Genomic DNA, 13,328 nt, shown 5'->3' with positions numbered 1-13,328 from the left:
AAGTGAATTTGTGTGGTGCTTAAGCTAACTTCCCTTGTCTAATGCTTTCCAATTCAGTATCTTAAATGTGTTTTAGAATAATCAGGGGCTCAGAAGACCCATATGAAGAATCAGGATCTTTACAAGGAGGAAACATGCACTGCAAGACGTTACATGCTCAAAATGACACAGTGATCATGCTTGGAGGAGATCCCCCCCTACCTTTCAGGTATCTAATCTCACCCACCTTTACAGGACTCCAGAGTGTGCTCAGGGATAATTTACAGCACTCACAAAACTGCCCCCAAATACTACACAGTGAGAATGAAGTATTACAAAAGCCTGTGTCTGCTCTACTCTGCTTAAGCACATTCTAGAGTTGTATTTGCTCAAGAAGTTTTATTCATTTTACAAGCACAGACTTACAAATCAAAAAGCTTTTCACTCACTCGAAGCTCAGCAAATCAATACTGTAAAAGCTAAGGGGAAAAAAAAATCACCTCACACTACCTTTTATGTGTAGCAAATGATTCAGATGAGTTTGATTTCTAGATTTTAGTGATGAAAATCCTCCTGATTGCACTCTCCCTCATGCAGGACTTGTAGACAGCTCTTTTAAACCTGGGGTTTTCTAATGTGCCAGGGAACTCCAACACAAAACCCAGACAGCTCGGATTAGTTCTGCTGTAAAACATTTGTGTGGTAGATGATGCCTGGGTTTTGGTTATGTCCAGAAAGCAGAGAAATGTTCTAAGTAAAAATCTCTTTGGCTACGAACCTCTGAGCATATACTGAGTCTTTGTGTTGACTTGCATGACGGCTTTCTCTACGTGGCATGAAAAGGGCCTTTCATCACACAGTCCCTGCCTCTCCTCATGTCAGGATAAAAGGAAATGACACAATTTCTAACCCCCCTTTTCACCCTCAGTGTTGCTCTGTGTTATTTTTATAACCGTTAGCCCAAGCCTGCCTAAGAAAACTGGATTATATTCCTAAACATAAAAAAAAATAGAAAACCCCATTGGTTTAATGGATAGGACACTGAAGGATATTCTGTATATTTAGATGGGAAAAGGAGCCACTGTTTTTTTTATTTTGAAACCTGCTATTTATGTACAACTTCATACGCCTGGAATTCACTTTTATCAGTTCCTTTTGGCTTCAGTAAGGTCTTCAGGGTGTGTCTGTTTGCCACAAACTTTACTCAAGATAAAAAGAAAAAGACTACAACACAGAACTGAGGGATTTTCCAGTATCTCTCTGTTATAAGTGACTGCCAGTCACTTATCAGTGACTAAAGATATGGGGAGGTTCTGCAGTTCTGGAGATCTGATGACTTTTACAGACTCTTTCTGGAGCCCATCTGGGCCTTTCTTTCTGATCCCATGACATAGCAGAGGTGAGCTACCACCTGCCTGGCATCTGTTTTTGGGGGAACACAACCTGCAACACAGGGCTGGCTTCCACATTCCTCTGTCACAGATCACAGTCACTCGACAGTAAGAGAAAAATTGATTGTGAAGCTCATTCACCTACTGAAATAACGTACTACAAGCTTAAACTGAAGATGTGAGCATCTAAGAGTAGAAACTAAATCAAAGGTTAATCAGAAGTATTCCTTCTATTACACTCATCTCAGTTTTCCAGATTATTTTTCTACATTTCATGTGCACGAGTTGACACTGTATGTGATCACTACCCACTCTCAGGTACCTGTTTTGCTAGACATGAAAAGTTAAAAACGAATGTATAAACACACGATCTAAAGAGACATGAACAATTCCTTAAAGAGCTGTAAAGGAGAAGCAGGTGAATGAGAAATCAATGAACTGAACCAGAGCTGGGCTACTACCTCTGGATCCTTGGAAAATCTCCCCCTAAGAGTATAAAAGGAGAGCATATCACACTATTTTGACAAGTAAAGCTTTGACCTTACTTTTGTTGGACAACAGCCTTTTTCAAATAATGTCTTAACTCTTGTGGAGCAACAAGGAAATTCAATACTGCCATGATAACAACGAGATAAGCACTGGAACAGCACTGTATGCACCTTGGAATTTGACAAAACACTTAACATCCTCCAACAAAACATTCAAGCCACGAACATCTACTTCAACAAAGGACTTAAAATAATGTGAATACCAAAAAAAGACATACCGTGTTTAAGCAATACATTTGGGAGCAGAACGACCTTACTTTTGGCACAATAACCACCAGCCGTTCAATCATGCGGGAAAACCTGCAAAGCCGGACAACAAAACCTCGCTTGTGTGAAATATGTAATCTCCTCCTACTTCAAATGTCGGTTCTCCTGAGCAGCAGCAGCGAAGCCGCTCACCAGCATCTCTGGGGAAGATCCCACGGAATCGGCAGCTCCGCTGGCAGCCAGCCTTTCCAGGAAGGTCATCTCACCTCCGAGAGCAGCTGTACGAGTGTGTTGGCTGCTCTGCCCTGCCCTGTGTGAAGCAGATCCCTCCTGCAGACCAGCCACATCCTCGCACAGTGCTCCGGCAGGCTCCATCCGAACCGGATTTTTTACGGAGACTTTGCTAAGAAGTACTTCCACCAAGTCAGGGCCCTCCTCCCGCCCTTACCGTGGGCAAGCAGAGGTGAAGCACTGAAGAGCTGCTGCGTTGGGCGGCGAGGAGGATGGGCGGTGGGAGAGCTGCCCAAAGGTATTTCCTGGGGCAGTGGCCGCCAGCTCAGCTGCCCACCACGGCCCCAGCCCAGCTCCATCCGCAGGGCAGCAGGGAGAGAGCCCGTCCGGCTCCCAGCGGAAACCCACGCACTGTGCTGGGTAACGGCGTGCTGACAAGAATGCTGTTTGTTGAGCTGGCTGGGGTTTTTTTATGTTAACAAAACCCTGCAAGAAGAAGAGACACCAAGAAGAACCCCACGCGCTGTTTACACTCCTGAAACTGCGAAGTTTCGCTGAGAGCTCGTGTGTCGCTCTGGGAGCCAACCAACCAGCAACTTACGCTGCCGGGAGGGCGAAAGGGAAGTAAGTCACAGCAGCATTTTAGTTTGTAAAGCAACATTCACTTTCACCCGCAGGGTCCCGAATACAACATTCACTTTCACTGTCTTCACATCCAGCCCCTCCGCTCCCGCCTCGGCAGGAGCTCTCCCCACGGACCCGCGGCTTCCATCTGCCGCTTTCCTCCTCCTACCCTGCGGAGCGGCTCCCAGGGGGGGGCAGCAGCCGAGGAGGGTCCGCAGCCGGACGCCGCTGCCGCCCCGACCCCCTGCCCGGCCCGGGCCGCCTCCCCTCCCTCGCCACTCACCGCGGGGCCGCCGGCGGCTCCTGCAGACCTCGGGCGGGTGGGACCGACGGACAGACGGACCGACGGACGGTCGGACCGAGCGCGGTGGCTGCCGGCGGCACCGCCCCGCGAGGGGCCGGGAGCGGCGGGCAGGGAGGACGGGCAGGGCCGCGCCCCTCAGCCCGCCCGCCCTGCCCCGCTGCCGAATGGATGCCACGTGTGGTCCGAGTTAGGAGGGGCCCGCGGGATGGCTGGTGCAGAGAGTGGCTCCCCGGTTCTGTTCCTGTTCCCGTAGCCGGGGAAAAAACCCGCCCTGCAGCGAGGAACCCGCTCCGTTGTTGAGGAACCCACGTTTCAGGCGGGGAAGTCGCATTCACGCTTCTAAGTTGAAAGATTGATTAGGGTTGGTAACGCGAAATAAAAGTGAGCTTAAACTTTCCGCAGATAGGGAAACTGCAACAGTTTCTGACAGAGGACAGGGCCCCTTTTTCCTCTGAGGTACCACAAGGATTCATAAAAAATTAGTCTTTTAAAATCCCTCCGTGATGTTTGTTTTGGTGTCCGGGTGTGTCTGGGAGGTAATTCCAGCTGGGAAGGACAGAAGAAACCTGACAATGTCGGTATTAAAAACACCAGGTTTTTGTTCAGTACTCTGATTTTATCTCTAGGCTGGAGGTCAAGGCTGGAGGGGCCATGCCCAGCCTCGTCTGCCTTTCCTTCACCGTTTCCAGAGAAAAGCAGACATTTGATCTGGAATCAAACATTGCGCAATATTTGCATTCCAGGTGAAACCTTGAGCTGTCAAAACTGAACATGAATGTATTTTAGCATATGCAAACCTGTAGCGTCCCTCAAGGTCTTTCACTGTCCCTGCTGGGGTGAAGAGCTCCTGCTTGGGATGCTTCATGCAAATAACTGCGTCTGAAGGCAGCAGAAACACAAGCAACTGGCAGGAATATCATCTCTTCCTCCCCAAGGTGTTTGGACAAGCATAAAAATTTACTAATCCAGACCACATATGGCACAGGCGGTTTTGCTTCTGCATCGGATGCCTTTGATTGGGCAGGATGGGCACAGGCAAAAGCTGCTGCCTTAGAGCCAAGATCAACATTGCTGCTGCTTAGTTTTGTTGCAGTTCCTATTGTGCTCTCAACTTTAGGACAAAATCAATTGCCACTGACTTTTGCAAACTGAATTACTTTAATAACATGCTGCCAACACACTATTTGATACAGCCGAGCAAAAATGAGCAACTTAATAGTATTTCCATCATGGTTAACAGAACAAATAAGAGAGAAGCTCTTGTAGTAAGAGGCAGTGACATACCCCACAGAGGCCATCACAGCAACCCATAAACCCTTTTCTGATATGACAGCTTAACAACCCTCCCCCTATACAGCAACAGTCCCAATTCCTAGGCCTGGAAATACAAAGCAACACCTTCTCCCCACATCAAAATAGGAGCTTCAAAGACCCATCAGACACGCTGATGGCAGCATGGACTGGATACTTCAAAGGGATGCTTACTGTCTCTATAAGCCTGAGGCAGGGTGTTTCTTCAGCAGTCCAAGTCTGCCCATACAACTTCGAGGTTGTTGGCCTAGGAACATGCAGAGGTAATCGTGAGGCACTTGCAGGCAGCACTCAGACAGGGCACAAATGACTCCAAGCTTCCAGCAGCTCTCATTGTTGGTGTTCACCTCTCAGAAACTCTGGACACTCTGCATGTCTGGGACAGCACTGCACATATTTGAGTCCTGTCCTGGTTTATCTGGGAGTGGGCAGGTGGGGAGCAATTTTATTGTGCATCACTTGTTTTAGTTGGTTTTTTTCACTCTCTTTGCTCCTTTCTATTACTGTTATCATTAGTATCATTTTGCTTTGTTTCAGTTATCAAACTGCTCTTATCTCAACCCACAGGTTTTACACATTTTTCAGAATCTCTGAGGAAACCCACCAAAGCTAGTATTTGAAGCGGTACAGGCAGCGATGCCGGAGCGAGTGGGCAAACCAGGATTTGAAGAGCTGCCTGGACGGTGAAAGGAGAAGGCAGGGGCAGCAGAAAGGGAGAAAACACTTGGGTTATGTGGATGCTGGGGTCCACCTGTACCGCTGTGAGGAGTTGAAAACACCACTACAGAGAAAGAGAAAAAACATGTTATGATTAACAGATAATTGTGCATTGATGAAAGCTGGACTTCCCAATCCAACTCATCCAAGTCAATCCAAGCCATCCAAGCCCAACCCACCCAAAACGTATGTTAACTGAAACACCTTCTGCACTCTCTTAGCTGCTCCTATGTAATTCTGAGGTGGGTGGACAGCACATTTTGGGAAATGCTGCTCTTTCAGTTTTAGCACAGTGTGCTTCTTAGTGTACCCAAGGCTGTACAGATGGTGGCCAGTTAGGAGTGCACATCACTCACTGTCACACACGCTCCAACCCCAGCTGTCTCAGCCTTGACCCACGGCTCACTCTCACTGTCAGTGAGGGCTGAAGCACCATCAAGACAGCAGTAACAAGGGAACCCTGATTTTTTCGATTCAGTTGGACAAATGCCCCACCATGTACAGCTCTGGGATTGTAGGTTGAGCATACAAAGCATTACCAAAAAGCAGAATTATTTGCACAGAAAGAGCAGAGTATTTATGTCGTTAACAAACTCCACCTGCTGCTGCTGTGATGAGTTCTCAACTTTCCCCTTGAATCAAAGGCATGCCACAGACAGGGGAGGAGTTGCCGTTATCTTCTCTTAATCCTCACGGAAAACTCCTAGAAATTCCACACCTCTTTACCCAGAACCTGTTTTAACAGGGTGTATCCAAAGCATGCCCCAAAACACTGAAACCCAGGACAGGTTTCCCTTTCTGTACACACATTTGCATTTGTATGCAAATAAGCACACAAAGTTAGGAATCAACACTTCTAGTGTACTTGGTGTCTTGTATTACAACCCTTTCTTAAAGATGTTTTGTTGACTTTTCCATCTTGCTTTTGCTATAGTGAAATGATCACTTACCAGGTGGTGGTTTAATTGAGGACTCCATGTTTGAAAGGAATTGCTGGAAAAGGGAGAGAACATTGCGTGTTTTTGATTCATCCAAAGCAATAGGTGGGTTTGGCACTTTCACACCATCCGTGATAGGAACAGGCTTCCGTTCCCTAATACATGCAGAAAGAATCGTAGAACCATAGAATCATTAAGGTTGGAAAAGACCTCCAAGATCATCGAGTAGAACCTGTGACCCATTCCCATCTTGTCAACCAGACCAGAGCACTGAGTCTCAAGTCCAGTTGTTCCTTGAACATCTCCAGGGATGGTGACTCCACCACCTCCCTGGGCAGCCCCTTCCAATGTTTAATCACCCCTTCTGTGAAGAAATTCCTCCTAATGTCCAACTCAATCTCCCTTGGCACAGCGAGACACTATGTCCTCTCATCCTGTCCCTTGTTCCCTGGGAGCAGAGCCCAACCCCCACCTGGCTCCACACTCCTGTCAGGGAGTTGGAGAGAGTGAGAAGGTCCTCCCTGAGTCTCCTTTTCTCCAGGCTGAGCCCCCCCAGCTCCCTCAGCCCCTCCTCACATGACTGACTCTCCAGACCCTTCCCCAAATCAGTTGTCCTTCTCTGGACACGCTCCAGTCCCAAATGTCTTTCTTGCCATGAGGGGCCCAGAAGTGGACACAGCACTCGAGGTGTGGCCTCACCAGTGCCCAGTGCAGAAGGACAATCACTTCCCTGGGCCTGATGGCCACACTATTTTTGGTACAGGCCAGGATTCCATTGGCTTCTTGTCCACCTGGGCACACGCTGGCTCATTGTTCAGCCACTGCTGACCAGCACCCCCAGGTCCTTTCCCACCAGGCAGCTTTCCAGCCACTCTTCCCCCAGCCTGTAGCTGGGGTTGTTGTGACCCATGTGCAGGACCTGGCGTTTTGCCTTATTGAACCTCATGCACTTGTCCTCTGCCCGTCGATCCAGCCCATCCAGATCCCTCTGCAGAGCCTTCGTGCCCTCCAGCAGATCAACACTCCTGCCCAACTTACTGAGAGTGCACGTGATCCCCTCGTCCAGATCATCAGTAAAAATATTAAACCTTGGGAAGATCTTACCTGGCTTGAATTGCTGTAAAAGCCTGTAAAGACATTTTGAAAGTAGAATTAGCATAGCACTGGCACAGGCCAGCCCAAGGGCTGTGTATCTCCGGGAAGGGGGATGCTGTTAGGTACCCTGGTGAAAAGAAGTATATCTTTCTGATTTCTCAGAGCCTCCAGCTCCTGAATATCATGGCTGGCTGAACGCTTCTGCTCTCTGTGGTTCTTTAACTCCATGTGAATCCGAGAAATTTGTTGGTTCTCATAGTCACTGAGAGCTTTCAGGATCTCACGTTTTTTTTTCTCTAGCTGCAGACTGATCTCTTTGAATAGGCTCTCCAGTTGTTGCCACTGCAGACCCTTTTTAACCTATTAAGAAAACACTTTCAAAGCTGTAAGGGACTGTGTAGGGACATTTTCCACACAAGCTCTCACTCAGAAAAGGGCCTGTTCTTTTCTGGGATGAGAGAAATAACTAAAAATTGAATAAGGTTGGAAAAATAAAAAAGCCACACACCAATCACTCATCAGGAGGCACGGATTTAACAACAACTTTCAAGCTTAACTAAGAATGTACCTCCCAGACGGATAAGAAAGCTGTTCATAATCCTCCCTCAAAGAAGAAACCTCAAAAATACACTAGAAACCGCCCAGGATCTAAAAAAAGCTTCAGAATCCATGATCTGGGAAAGGGCAAAAGAAAACCTTATCTCATTAGTTACCAGCATGCAACCATCCCCAAAGTGATATGGGTCTTGGAACAAACCTTTACTTCCTCCGCTTGTTCCAGCAGGTTTGCTATGCTTCGATCCAGCGCAGCTTCATAGTTTATCACCTTTTTTAGAGTTTTTGGAAAAACACGCTACAAATAAAACCAGTGGGAGATATCAGGATAGGACTCACATACATGCATGAAACCAGCTGTCCCGGCAGCCTCTTACCTGCGCTTGGCCAAAAGCCTCCTCTAAGCTGATGATCTTGTGCTCCCTGTGGGAGCTGAGGACGGAGCACAGCATGCAGATGCAGACCTTGTCCATCTCGCAGTAGCATTCCAGCAATTTGCCGTGCTGGGGGCATTTCCTCTCAGCCAAAACCTGGGCACCACAGGGCTCCACCAGGACGTGGTTCTTCTGGGTGTTCTTTGTGCTGTGCTTGCTCAGGTGGGCTTGGCACAGGGAGGCCTCGCAACTCAGGCAAGTCTTCACGGCTGGATAGGGCTCCTGAAGGCAGAAGTCACACAGGATCACCTCCTCTTGCTGGTCTGAACTTTCCTCCTCCTCTTTGCATTGCACTTTCTGCTTTTCCTCCTCTTGCTGGTCTGAACTTTCCTCCTCCTCTTTGCATTGCACTTCCTGCTTTTCCTCCTCTTGCTGCCCCAAACTTTCCTCCTTCTCTTTGCATTGCACTTTCTGCTTTTCTTCCCCTTGATGAACAGAAGCATCCAAAAAGTTCTGCACTATGTTGCGGAGATGGAAGTTGGGCTTCAGCTCCCCAGTGGGGCCTGTGGGGGAAAGGCAGAGCGGGCACTTGGAAGAGCCCTGCTGGCATTTCTGATCCTTCTGGATGCACTCCTCGCAGAAGCTATGACCGCACCCCAGGGACACGGGGTTCCTGTAAATGTCCAGGCAGATGGGGCAGGTCAGCTCGTCCTTCAGCTTGGCCGCAGCACCCGCCTCGGCCATGGCGCCTGAGCCTCGAGAGAGGGCTGAGGGCAAGAAGGAGGGCACTGGTGGGAAATGAAACTGAAAGCGGGAGTGGAGCAGAGCCTCTCGTTTGCTCTGCGAGCAAAAAGCTGCTGCCTCCTCCCCCTTTAAAGGGAGGGTTTTCCCTCTCCTCCACCGAGCTTCCTGTGTCTCGCCTGCCACGTGAATTCGTCACAGCTGAATTCCATTCAGCAGCTCAGAGCTGGGAGCTTGGGTGCTTCAAGGGTAACAGGGCAAAGAGTCCACCCCTGCTTACACGGGGATGCAGCAGCCAGGACTCGGAGCGGGAAGGAAAGCTGGGAGGAGTCCCTGCGGCCATGGGGCAGCTGCTGCGGGCAGGGAGCCCCGGACAGCTGGACCAGCAGGGAGAGAGGTCCCCGAGCCGGCAGGGAGGAAAAGAACCAAACCTGCCCCTGTTCGCCTCTGCAAAGACACCTGGATGGACCTGGACGACAAACTGGGACTGATAAATGCTGAGAGTGGGCAAATGCATCCATTACTTAAAGTGCAGCCTCCAGAGCCCCTGTACAGACCTTGAGTGGCCCAAAGCTGAGGTCTGTGTCAGGGAGTGGGGATCCTGCACCTAGCAGAGCCCAGGGCAGGATTTGGTGTCAGATGCCACTGCTCAAGGCACAGGTGGGAGCTGCAGCTCCGAAGAGCTGCCCAGGACAGCTCACTGGGCAATGAAGCCCAAGCAGCAGCTGTTTGGGACAGGGTGGGATTGTTGGGGTGTCCTCTGCAGGGCCAGGAGTCGGAACCCACGTTTCAGGCAGGGAAGTCACGCTTCTAAGTTGAAAGATTGATTAGTGTTGGTAACGCAAGGTAAAAGTGAGCTTAAACTTTCCGCAGATAGGGAAACTGCAACAGTTTCTGACAGAGGACAGGGCCCCTTTTTCCTCTGAGGTACCACAAGGATTCATAAAAAATTAGTCTTTTAAAATCCCTCCGTGATGTTTGTTTTGGTGTCCGGGTGTGTCTGGGAGGTAATTCCAGCTGGGAAGGACAGAGGATCCCTGACAATGTTGGTATTATAAGACAAGGTTTTTGTTCAGTACTCTGATTTTATCTCTAGGCTGGAGGTCAAGGCTGGAGGGGCCATGCCCAGCCTTGTCTGCCTTTCCTTCAACATTTGCAGAGAAAAGCAGACATTTGATCTGAAATCAAACATTGCGCAATATTTGCATTCCAGGTGGAACCTTGAGCTGTCAAAAACCCCATCAATACACAGTTGGAGAAAGCAAGCCCAGCTTTGAGCCTGCAGAATCCACGTTCATGTCTTTCAGTGTTAGGCAAATGCTATCAATCTTGCTGTAGAAATACTGAATATTTCCATAGGAAACATTTACCCTCTCCATTAGGGTTTAACTAGATGTCATGGTAACTAGAACAGGCAAGCTGCAAAGGAAATAAAATAGCTCCTTCCCTCTCCCCTGACTATCCACTGTCAAAACAACCAGTGACTTTGACTTCCCAATCCCCCTAGGGACTTCTATGGGAGTTTTAATTGAGTTTGAAGTATATGGTGACTCCAAGACGACCAGAGCGAATCCATGGGAAGATTGACATCTATGACAAAAGCAGTAAGAGGAGCCTTATGTGGAGGGATGCTGCAGAATCCTAGCAAGAAATCACAAAACCAAGCAACGGGCGTTACAGCATTTTCATTCTTGTTCTAGAGGCTGTGGAACAACTTGGATCATGAAATGCATCATGCCTTCATGGACAAAACAAGTAATATCTTCTTGGAACGTGATAAAAAAATAATCCTAAGCATTATTTTTTTCCTGAACCACTGATATCATTAAGGCGTTTTTTTTCTTTTTACTTTTACACTGATTTTCTAAAAAAATGGAAAAAAATCCAAGCAAATATTTAAGATATTTAAATCATTTAAATTCCATCTGCTTTCCTTTTCTCAAGATATATTAAGCTTTATGGTTAATATTTGTCTGCTAAGGGAATTTTGGTCTTGGAGAAATGTGCCCCTGGGCTCCTCACACTCCAGAATCTCCTGCCAGGGAGCAGTGAGCTGGGGCTTGCTGACACACAAACACCAGCATGTGCCATCCCACTCAGTCTGCCTGGCAAACGCACTGCCTCTGGCTCTCCAGATTTCTCCATCATCTTTATAAATATCAAATCTCCAGAGACCAGTTTCTCGGACTGCAAAATAATCTTGGAAAACACTCCGTTTTGTTCCACCGAGCACACACTCCTGGCCAGCCCAGGGAAGCGCTCCCACCTTGCTTTTTGCCCAGCAGCTCTTGTACCGCCCCACTGTGCCCTGGTCTCACCTAGCAAATTTCTGCATGTGATGGTGTTATAATCCCTCTCTACTCTGACAATAAACCCTAATTGCAGTGGCTCTCCCTGGTTCTTCTCAGTCTTTTCCAGGCTTCCAGCTCTGCTTTATCACTCAGCAGATAAGGGCACCCCCAGCTGGTTTATGCCACCTGGTCCCCAGCCTTGCATAAGGAGCCTCCTGCTTTCAGTCACGTCCTCCTGGTACCTCCCTGCCCAGTGCCCTGGTCCTGCTGGGTGCACCTCCACGGGAGGGCTATGGTGGAAGTGCCTAAAACCATGATATTTTATCTCCTTGCCCTTCCTTCCCTGTGCAACTCACAGTCCACTGAGATTTGGGCCTGCATTTGCATTATGTTGCATTAAGTTTGGAGATGGAGAAGATGGGAACTGCCTGGTTCCCATCTGTGAAATTCATCTGTGTGTCAAAGCTGGGACAAACCTTCCTCCCCATCCAGGCATCTGGTCACCTAGACCTGCTGGGCTGAGAAGGCCCCAGTGTCAGACATACAGTGTCTAGATGTGGCAGCTCTGCCTTATTTAGAAAGCCCATCGGACTAAGTAACAGAAAGAGGCCTGTACTAGTGTTTGAAAATTCAGTCACATCATTCCATGCTTGGCAAAACCAAAAAAGAAGAGCCATAAAATCAGATACTTCACTCACCTCCCATCTTAAGGCGTCTATCAAGGATGAGACAAATGCCAAGTAAGAATGAAGTAGGTGGAGGGAAGGGGGCATAATAAAAAACAAAAGATGCAATGAATCCGAGTTCTTAGATAGTCAAAATACTTAAGCCATAAAGATATCAAAAAAGAAATAAGCTCTGTCCATATCTCAGGACTATGTATGTCACAATTATATTACTATCAAGAGTGTTCTGCACAGATATCTGTGCCAGTTTTGCTGAGGAAATGCTCAGCTGATATTTCAGAAGGGGCTACAGAGGTGCTGATGTTTCCTACGTGTAGTCAATGTGTGGTGCTCTGTGAGATGGTGGGGAGGGAGTGACTTAAAATACAATGTTTGAGTCAGTCTCACACTGTAGCAATTTGAGGCAGTGCAGTAACTCAGTCTGCAGCAGCAGCACTGAACTGCATTGGCTGGTCACAGCTCCTTCATCTGGGGTGACAGCCAGAGAGAAGCCCAGGTAATAAAAGTGCTGAAGGACAGGCTCATTTCTTTTGCCTCATTTGAGTGGTTGAGTGCAGCTGTCCTTCGTGTCTTGCTGGCTTCAAGCAGTAAGGAATATCTGCAAAGTCACCTTGAGCTACTGCTGAGCTCCCAGAATTTGGCCACACACTTTCTGTTATGCTGACAGTTGATGTGCGCAGCAGACCAAGGACTGAGGATACATTACAGCTTGGCCGGTCCATCTAAGCCATGAAGGGAGATGTTACTCTAAATCTGAGATGGATTTTGCTGCATTTAGTTTTAATCCCTGCAATTAGATATATGTTGATTATCACAAGTGACGGAATAGAGCTGTAGCCATGAATCCCACAAAAGCACGCAGAACTTTAGCCTTTCTTTCTTAAAAATGCTTTTGTTGGAAACCCTGTTTTGCAGTATTTTTATCATTTAGAGTAGAAACACCCAGGTTGTGAACCTACGTGTGGAATGTGAATCCCAGCTAGGCACAGAGCAGCCTCCAGCACCAGAGAGAGAGCCTAATTGCCTGGAAATGCCCATGAAATCCCCTTGTGGAGTTGGCACGTGCAGTAAAGGCTACATCAGGAAAACACAGGATGTGCTTGGTCAGGAAAGAACATCCCCAGCTGGTTGAGGGAAGTGATTGTCCTGCTCTGCTCTGCACTGGTGTGGCCTCACCTCAAGGCCAGTGTGCACCACAATATAAAAAATACATAAAGCTCTTAGAGAGCATCCAAAGGAGGGACATGAAGATGGTGAAGGGTCTGGACTGGCTGAGGTCACTTGGCTTGTTCAGCTGGAAGAGACTGAGGTCAGACCTCACTATGGTCTTTAACAT

General features: G+C 48.1%; 2 protein-coding genes across 9 annotated transcripts in view; both read right to left on the bottom strand.

The window, feature by feature from the left end:
• Positions 1 to 4,805, bottom strand: part of SLC26A2 (solute carrier family 26 member 2) — a 20,867-nt gene extending 16,062 nt beyond the window's left edge. For 2 of the 5 annotated variants that reach the window (XR_005565011.1, XR_005565012.1), the window contains exon 1: positions 4,770 to 4,805. The gene's annotated coding sequence lies outside the window, so the exon portion shown is untranslated. Of the gene's footprint in view, positions 1 to 2,136; positions 2,520 to 2,573; positions 2,617 to 3,263; positions 3,349 to 4,769 lie in introns of those variants that run through there. The other 3 variants (XM_027718608.2, XM_039385288.1, XM_027718609.2) reach the window with 3 other exon arrangements.
• LOC120324019 (probable E3 ubiquitin-protein ligase MID2) lies at positions 4,799 to 13,188 on the bottom strand. 4 transcript variants are annotated; one of them, XM_039385289.1, is made up of 7 exons: positions 12,005 to 13,188; positions 8,278 to 10,193; positions 8,103 to 8,198; positions 7,472 to 7,705; positions 7,355 to 7,377; positions 6,263 to 6,405; positions 4,801 to 5,376 (listed from the first exon to the last, which is right to left on the bottom strand). In XM_039385289.1, exons 2-7 carry the CDS (start codon positions 9,016 to 9,018, stop codon positions 5,177 to 5,179), a joined length of 1,437 nt encoding a protein of 478 aa, XP_039241223.1. In that variant the 5' UTR covers positions 9,019 to 10,193; positions 12,005 to 13,188; the 3' UTR covers positions 4,801 to 5,176. The 4 variants fall into 4 exon arrangements, with proteins under 4 accessions (XP_039241224.1, XP_039241226.1, XP_039241223.1 ...); XM_039385290.1 differs by lacking the exon at positions 12,005 to 13,188 and having other exon boundaries at positions 4,799 to 5,376; positions 6,263 to 6,305; positions 8,278 to 10,843; XM_039385292.1 differs by lacking the exons at positions 7,472 to 7,705; positions 12,005 to 13,188 and having other exon boundaries at positions 4,800 to 5,376; positions 6,263 to 6,305; positions 8,278 to 10,843.
• Positions 13,189 to 13,328: the final 140 nt, after the last annotated feature.

The sequence above is a fragment of the Pipra filicauda genome, unplaced genomic scaffold (assembly GCF_003945595.2).
Source record: "Pipra filicauda isolate LSUMZ 115617 unplaced genomic scaffold, ASM394559v2 scaffold3_size10097308_pilon, whole genome shotgun sequence".
Classification (NCBI taxonomy): domain Eukaryota; kingdom Metazoa; phylum Chordata; class Aves; order Passeriformes; family Pipridae; genus Pipra; species Pipra filicauda.
Note: the sequence above shows the minus strand (reverse complement) of the source record. Positions and strands in the feature narration are given on the sequence as shown.

Bases quoted from the DNA above. Each gene is read 5' to 3' on its own strand.
- LOC120324019 (XM_039385289.1), bottom strand. From the start codon at position 9,018: ATGGCCGAGGCGGGTGCTGCGGCCAAGCTGAAGGACGAGCTGACCTGC. The intron at 8,199-8,277 runs GTAAGAGGCTGC...TTTTATTTGTAG, and splicing joins AGGCTTTTGGCCAAGCGCAG to CGTGTTTTTCCAAAAACTCT. The intron at 7,378-7,471 runs GTACCTAACAGC...ATGTCTTTACAG, and splicing joins ATATACTTCTTTTCACCAGG to GCTTTTACAGCAATTCAAGC.